We start from the raw sequence: 8,048 nt of genomic DNA on the forward strand, positions 1-8,048 counted from the left end.
AGAGAAAAGTTGAGTCGTTGTCTTCTAAAGATATCCATGATTAGGTAATTCTCAGATGATTTATAACTTAATATATTGAAAAACTTCTACAGTTAATTTGTAATTGCCACATTTACAAAGAAACTTTTGGGTAACAATCTTTTAAAAACATAGTTCAGTGTTACATTTAGGCCCAAAGTTCATTTATTTAAATCACCTATGACATTTGCAAAATTTTTTCAAACGTAGGAAACTGCCGTTACTAATATGGCTTCATTCATTTATACCTGCAAAATACTTGTTATACACTTAAGTACAACTGGAACAATAAGATTACTTGCACAGATGAAAGTGAAGCCTTTCCTTTCACGTTAAAATTAATATTTATTTCACACTTATGAAAACGTTTTGCAAACAACTATTAATGGTCTTGACTGTAACAGTTTATTGCATTTTTCTGCCCCTTTTTTTGAATGTTAAGTACTCTACTTTGGAGTTTTAAGTTCTACTTTTCCTCTTATCTTCAAATAGACTCTTCAGCATATATACTTGAATGGCTGACACTACCACCATTACCACTAAATTAACCATAGACCAGAAATTTACTCTATCAAAGTTGCTTTCTTGTATGTTTCGATCACGAGCTTCAAATGCTCTAAGCAGAGTTTGGATATGACCACTTTTGCTTAGTCTGGACTTGATACTGTTGATGGACTCCAGAATGTCTTCCAGTTTCATATCCAACATATCTGTGCCAGTAATGTATTTCTTCCAGTCCTCTTGTTCTTGCTGTTCTCCCATATTATCCAGGATTAATTCAAAGAAAATCACCTTCTCAGAAATGGTGCTGAATGTATTATCAAAGCAGAACATGTAGTCACCGCCTTCAGTCTCTATCGTGTGAACTCCATCTGATTTTCTTTGTTCAAAAACTAAGGTTCTTCCTTTTGGAGAGGCAAGGTGGAAATCAATATCTAATCCTGCTCCATCTAAAACTTGGTACTCGATCTCCAGCGAGGCCTTCAGGGGCATGGGCTGGTAGAAACACTCCTTCTGGCCGGCCGGAAGAGTGAACGTGAAGTCGCTGTCTAAGGAGGGCGTGAAGCCGGCCGCCCCAGGCAGCAGCTGAGAGGCCAAGAGGACCACCGGGAAGGGCAGCCAGATCTTGACGCCCATCCCTGCCTGGGCGATCTCGGGCTGGAAAAGGCGTGGGAGGCGTGGGTTATAGGCGCCTATGCTCCGCTTTTTCCTCCTTGGACTCCTCGTGGTTGGCAGGGCAGCACATGTATTCTTTTTGGTTCATTGTAAAATAATGACCACTTTGACACTTCCTGCACGCAGGGGCCTCAGGAATCAGGAGCTGCAGATACAGATGCAGGCTACACTTCCTGGCTAGCACAGCAGCAGCACAGAGAGGGAGCTCATGAAATATTTGTTGATATACAGAAGAGTGAGCCAAGTTTCCCACTTTTAAACAAGCAACCATTTAATTAATCCATGCTTGGACCAAAGAAGGTACTTTAAATGACCGGCCCTTTTGAGTTAACTGGACTTCACCTCCCATCCTCTGGCCTCACTCTGGCCAGTCCAGGCAAGCCCACATCTAGGCAGGATGCCGAGCAGGAAGAGGTGAACCACTGATGCTCTCAGATGCTCTCTGTTCTCAGCGTTGCCCAGATACTGGTGCTGACTTATTCTGCTTTATCAGGTTCCTGAACCCTGCTGCCTGCTCAGACTGATTCTATCTTCCTGGTCTTTTCTCTTCCCTGTTGAGCCTCCAAGGTCTGTTTGAGCCTAGACCTGCCTAGTACTTCTAGGACTGTTTATTTCTCCAGGATTTAATTACTTGCCTATTTAATTCCATATCTCTTGAGCTCTACTCTGTCTGGACATAATTAAAAAATAAATAGCCAAACATTAAATAAGTGATCTTATTTCATACACAATCTAAGTAATAAGCTCTGGCCCCAGGATGCGAGAGCCCTGTATGATTATCCCTCCCAGTAAAGTATATAGATTTTTAACAACTACCTTCCTCCTCAAGTCATAGTTTGTTCTGTTCTACCAAAATAATTGTGAACGTTCAAAGTAAGACCCTTAGGCTTCTAGACCTGTAATTTTTCTTTTGTTAATAAATCTTTCTGCTAACCATAACTTCTGGTTATCTTCCTCTTAAGCCTTTTGAGGTAACTAGCTCAGACTCATAAATTTACCAAGTCTTTATAACTTAGAGGATATTCACAAAGGCATTACCAGATTTTAATTTGCAGTGAATCGTGGTTACTGGGAATGGAAAAGGGAAACTATTGGAATTCATAGATCTATTTCTCACTTCAGCAATTAATAATAAAATGGGACTTTTACTAAATCACATTTTTACCTTTCAGGTATTTCAATTGTTTGAATATTTTGCTTAGCCAACTTTTGGATTCAGACATGGTCAATATTATTTCCTATTCAATTAGCATATACTGCTTATGAAGAAAAATTTTATCCTATTTTCATTTTTCTTTCATAATTTCCATTCAACTGTCCTTATTTCTAGGGTCAGAGAATAATGTAAGGGCTTTTGAAATTGTTTTCTTTTTAATTAATTCGTTAATTTTTGGCTGCTCTGGGTATTCCTTGCTGTGCACAGGCTTTCTCTAGTTGTGGTGAACAGGGGCTACTGTTTGCTGCGGTGCACAGGCTTCTCATTACGGTGGCATCTCTTTTTTCAGAGCACGGGTTCTAGGCACTCGGACTTCAGTAGTTGTGGCACGTGGGCTCAGTAGTTGTGGCTCATGGGCTCTAGAGCACAGGCTCAGTTGTTGTGGTGCATGGGCTTAGTTACTCCATGGCATGTGGGATCTTCCCGGACCAGGGCTCGAACCCATGTCACCTGCATTGGCGGGCGGATTCTTAGCCGCCAGGGAAGTCCCAGGGCTTTTGAAATTGTTTAATCACATCTTCTGAAGCTACCTATGATTTGCTTCAGCATAGGTCATGAGTTTGACGATATAATTACATAGCGATTTTTGCTGTCTTTAATGATACCTTAGCTAGTTTTTTTTATGAACACAAATAGAATGGAGCCAATCAGAAAGCCACTGCCATGATTCTTCAGCCCATCACTGTCAATCTGCACTTTGTGCTTCTTCAGTTCAAAATATCCCTGACTTCTAGTCCCAGCTAAAATATCATATTAACTATGAGGTCAAGAAAAGTTTCATTAATAGTAATTAGTCCTTTGGGTCACAGCTACAATTTGACATTTAGTCAGTCACTCAACAAATATTAATTAAATCCCTTCCATGTTCTAGGCAAAATTCTAAGAACTGGATGTACACAGGCAAACAAACAAACAAACAAAAAGCCCACATCCTAAACAGTTCATGTTGTAGTTGGGGAATACAGGCAATGTAAATAAATAAGATCTGTTCAAGATACTGATGTGTACCTAGATGAAAATAATGTGATGATGAGTGGCTGAGACTTGCTTAGGGAAAGCCTCTGAGAGGAGAGACCCAGGGACTGAGATCCGCATGATGGGAAACAGGCAGCCACGTGAAGGTCTGAGGTAAGGTGCTCCAAGTAGGAGGAGCAGCAAGTTCAAATCCCTGAGGCAGGAATGAGCTTAGGGAGTGACTGAAAACCAGAAAGAAGGCCAATGTATTGATAGATGAAATGTAATCAATGAGGGAAATAATGAAGGGAATGAATACTGAACAGATTGACAGGATCTTGGGGGTCATCATAAGGAGGTTATATTTTATTCTAGTTCATTCTTGGAAGTCTTTGCAATGTTTTAATCATGAAATGACACGATCTAATTTGCTCTTTGAAATTATCGTCCTGGATGCCATGTGGAGAATGGAATATGGGTCATGATGTGGGTGCAGGGAAACCAGTCAGGAGGCTGATGCAATAATCCAAGAGAAAGATGATGGTGGGTTGGCTCAGAGTGGTAGCATTGGAAACAGAAGCTTTGGAGTTACCTATTGGAGGTACCAATAGGACTTACTTTCAGATTGGAATCTAGTTATGATAAAAGAGGAGAAAATAAGACTGAGTTTTAGTTTTGGTGCCCAGTTGGGTAGATTGGAAAGAATTGTGGAGGAGGAAATTCTGGAGCATGGGACAAAGTCAGTGATTCTGGTTTGGCCATGTTGACACTGAGATGCCTGACAGACATCCAAGCAGAGATAAAGTAGGTAATGACATGAGTCTGGAGCTCAGCAGAGAGGCTAGGATGGAACTGGATTAGATTAACTGGAAGAAAGTGTAGTTAGAGGAAAGAGGATGGCTGAGGACAGACTATTAGAACTAGCCAGCATTATATATAAAGGAGGAAGCAGTAGAGAAGACTAAAAAGTTGAGACCTGTGAGAGCAAGGAAATAAAGTAAGGTTGTGTGTTTGCTGTTTTGTCTCAAAAGTCTCCAAAAAAGGTGTTTCAGAAGGAGGGGACAACCAACTCTGTCGATTGCTGCTAAGAGGCAGAGAAAATGAGGAGAGAAGATGAACCACTTGGCGAGGTATAGGGTGCTGGAATGTGGAAGGAGAGGTACAGGAGAAATAAAAGTATAGAAGTAAAGAATAGATGGTAAATAATGGTAAATAATTTGGATCCAGGAGGGAGAAGGTTATGTTTGGGTAGCAAGGTGACCACCTGGGGGTGGGGGGTGGTGGACCTCACTAGGGAGCATCAGTAACTCTTTTTGAGGATGATTAGAATGACAAAGTCTAGGGGCAAAACTCAGGATTTAGAAGCAAGAGCAAAGGCTATATAACCAAACAGCCCAGACCAAATCTTGTGACTGAGTAATTGGGACTTGTTGGACTCTTGGAGCTTGCTGTGTCGCTGTCCCAAGGGAGCCTAAAGTACCCTTGTAGCTTCTGACCTATACAGTTAATTTGCCTGGTTGGCTAAGCTTCTGTCTCCTCTGTCATGAGTCCTCCACAAAACCCCCTTCCAATGATGTGCTATCAAAGAGGATGACATTCCCAACTAGAGGAGCACCACTCTTTGAGCAAGAGGATATGAGTAGAAAATTAGATAAGGTATAAATCAATCATGACAATACCAATGGGCTGCAGAAACCGGCATCACAGCAGTGTAGAACAGGTCACGGGGAGATTGATACGATCCCACTTGAGCAGATACTAGAACCTGCAATGATGAGGGAAAGGGAAATAGTGAGAAGAGACTTGATGACGCGTAACTCCACTAGACTAGAAAGCCTGGTATTAAAGAAAGCTTCAATTTTGAGTTGGGAAATGTAGGTTTGGGTGAAACTGCAGAAAGTCTGAATGTCAGGTTAAGACACTTGGGCTATATTTGCTAAGAACGAGATCCCAAGGTTTGTGAACAAGATGATGTGATGATCAAAATGGTAAAAACATAAAGGGAAACTAGTCAAGCATTCAGCTTGACTATTACAGCTTGAATATTACATTATGCCTGTTGAGATATGCTCATAGCTCACTATAAGGAAAAACTATGCATCAGGATTTCGTGAGGATAGCTTTTCTTTATCTTTTTTCTTTCTTACTTTCTCCCTTTCTTTCTTTCTTTCTTTTTTTTTTTTTTTTTTTTTTTGTTTTTTTGCTGGTATTCTCCTGGAGAAAGAAAACATAGAATGTCTTTCACACAGCTTACCCCAACCAAAATCAAAATGACCTGCTTCAGAAGGAAAAGAAGGAAATTCCTCCCCTTCTTTTATAAAATAAAAAAATTGAGTTATTTGTAGTGAGGTGGGTGGACCTAGAGTCTGTCATACAGAGTGAAGTAAGTCAGAAAGAGAAAGATAAATACCGTATGCTAACACATACATATGGAATCTAAGAAAAAAAAAGGTCATGAAAAACCTAGGGGCAAGACGAGAATAAAGACACAGACCTACTAGAGAATGGACTTGAGGATATGGGGAGGGGGAAGGGTAAGGTGTGACAAAGTGAGAGAGTGGCATGGACATATATACACTACCAAGTGTAAAATAGATAGCTAGTGGGAAGCAGCTGCATAGCACAGGGAGATCAGCTCAGTGCTTTGTGACCACCTAGAGGGGTGGGATAGGAAGGGTGGGAGGGAGGGAGACGCAAGAGGGAAGAGATATGGGGACATATGTATATGTATAACTGATTCACTTTGTTATAAAGCAGAAACTAACACACCATTGTAAGGCAATTATACTCCAATAAAGGTGTTTAAAAAAAAAAAATGGAACTTTTCTCTCTAGCCTACCTTTTTATCCTGGCTATAGCTCCTATGATTCTATAGGCTTGAAGCAATGATAATTAAATATTCTATTTCTGCAAAATGGAATGACTAGAAAATATTATATAAAATCTCTGGTCACACCCTAATGCCATTTATATGAAGACATAAAGGAGGTTATTACTCATGTCTGACCACAGTTTCCAGAGCCTGAAGGAGACTGGAAGGATGTTACATCACACTTAATCAACCCTGCAAGTCAGAGCTTGATTTTGGCTGCCTGGTAACTTCAGGCTATGTTTATGAGATGGGACAGGGTTCAGTCAGTTTGAATTCAATTGCTGGAATAGAAGGAATATGTTCCCTTGCACAGAATCATACAGGAGAGAATCTCTTCTAGAAATACTCCAAAAACAGACTTACTAAACTGCCTGATCCTTCCTTGCCTTGGGCCACAGTTTTTCTAGTTTTTCAGTTTACACAGTACATTTTCCTTTTTTCTGCACACTGCCAAACATGGCCCTAGGATTTCTTCTCTACTTTAGCTAGCTTGTATTATCATGTTTCCCCCCCAAATTTCAATGATGGCAACATGCCTCTTTTTGGATCACATAAGCCTTCGGGAATTTAATATCTTTTTAAAGAAAATAACACTGAGCTGCTATATAAACAGAAGTTTAAAACTAAACGAATTTTTTTCAGAAGTCAATTTTATTTTACAAATAAAATTTGGAAATTTTATTTACAAATATAACAGGAAGACATGTAATTTTTTTCTCAAAAATATCTAGAAATTTTACTATAAAATATAAAATCAGGAAGGCTTCAGAAACATTGTTTCAACTAGACAGAATTCCTCATGGGCCTTCTCTTTTTTCCTTTTTACACTTCTCAATAAAGCGTAAGCTCTGCACCAGGAAGCAGCAGCTTCAAACACCCTGAGCCCATCTGTGCATTTATAGAGAGGTGGAACAGGAGGATAACTTTTTTTTTTTTTTTTTTTTTTTTTGCGGTACGCGGGCCTCTCACTGTTGGTGGCCTCTCCCGTTGCGGAGCACAGCCTCCGGACACGCAGGCTCAACGGCCATGGCTCACGGGCCCAGCCGCTCCGCGGCATGTGGGATCTTCCCTGACCGGGGCACAAACCCGTGTGCCCTGCATCGGCAGGCGGACTCTCAACCACTGCGCCACCACGGAAGCCCGAGGATAACTTTTAAATCACTAAAACCTGGTAGTATCGGAACTGTGGATAAATGGAAAAATGAAGAAAATTCTTAGCATGTATTCCAAATCAAATACTAAAAATTCAGAAATAGGACTCCTTATAAAGGGAGTTATGCCAAATTCAGACATACTGGATCCCTGCATCACTGAGAGTGTGGCTAGTACAGCCGTGAACTGGGAAGTGATTATTAGCACATCTCTGGTCCAGGATTTCACTTATAAATCAGTAGCATTTATCATGGGCCAACACTGCAGTGTGTTTTGTCCTTTGTTAGAAATCTTGCTCCACCCCTGTCTGCCTTTCTCTCTCCCCTCCTCTATCACACAGTTGTCAGTCTCTTGAAGTGATTACCAAGGGGAAAACCATATGTCAAGCTATGTATTTCTGGCTCATCTAGGACTTCTTCATATGCCCTTTTTATCATCTTTCTTTAGATGGTCAAAATTAAATTATATGTTCCTCTTCCTTTACTACTATTTTCCATAAATTATATGAAGAATATAATTTTCAGTTTAAAATGGGAAACTGATATCAAAAGAGAATAAAATAGATTTTTCTCAAAAGCATGTATTGAGTAATAAGAATGGAGTAAAGCACCTAAACATCTTAAAGCTATATGGAGGTGGGGTAGGGAGGGTGGGATGGAG

General features: G+C 40.3%; 1 protein-coding gene across 1 annotated transcript; it reads right to left on the reverse strand.

Moving 5' to 3' along the window:
- Window positions 1-410: 410 nt before the first annotated feature.
- Window positions 411-1,250, reverse strand: LOC103086775 (transmembrane emp24 domain-containing protein 5). The gene has a single exon (XM_007467564.1). It carries the CDS (start codon window positions 1,153-1,155, stop codon window positions 478-480), a length of 678 nt encoding a protein of 225 aa, XP_007467626.1. The 5' UTR covers window positions 1,156-1,250; the 3' UTR covers window positions 411-477.
- Window positions 1,251-8,048: the final 6,798 nt, after the last annotated feature.

Source organism: Lipotes vexillifer, unplaced genomic scaffold (assembly GCF_000442215.2).
Source record: "Lipotes vexillifer unplaced genomic scaffold, Lipotes_vexillifer_v1.1 scaffold1176, whole genome shotgun sequence".
Taxonomy (NCBI): Eukaryota; Metazoa; Chordata; class Mammalia; order Artiodactyla; family Lipotidae; genus Lipotes; species Lipotes vexillifer.

What these genes read in the sequence shown, in the direction of transcription:
- LOC103086775 (XM_007467564.1), bottom strand. Translation starts at nt 1,155, where the DNA reads ATGGGCGTCAAGATCTGGCTGCCCTTCCCGGTGGTCCTCTTGGCCTCT.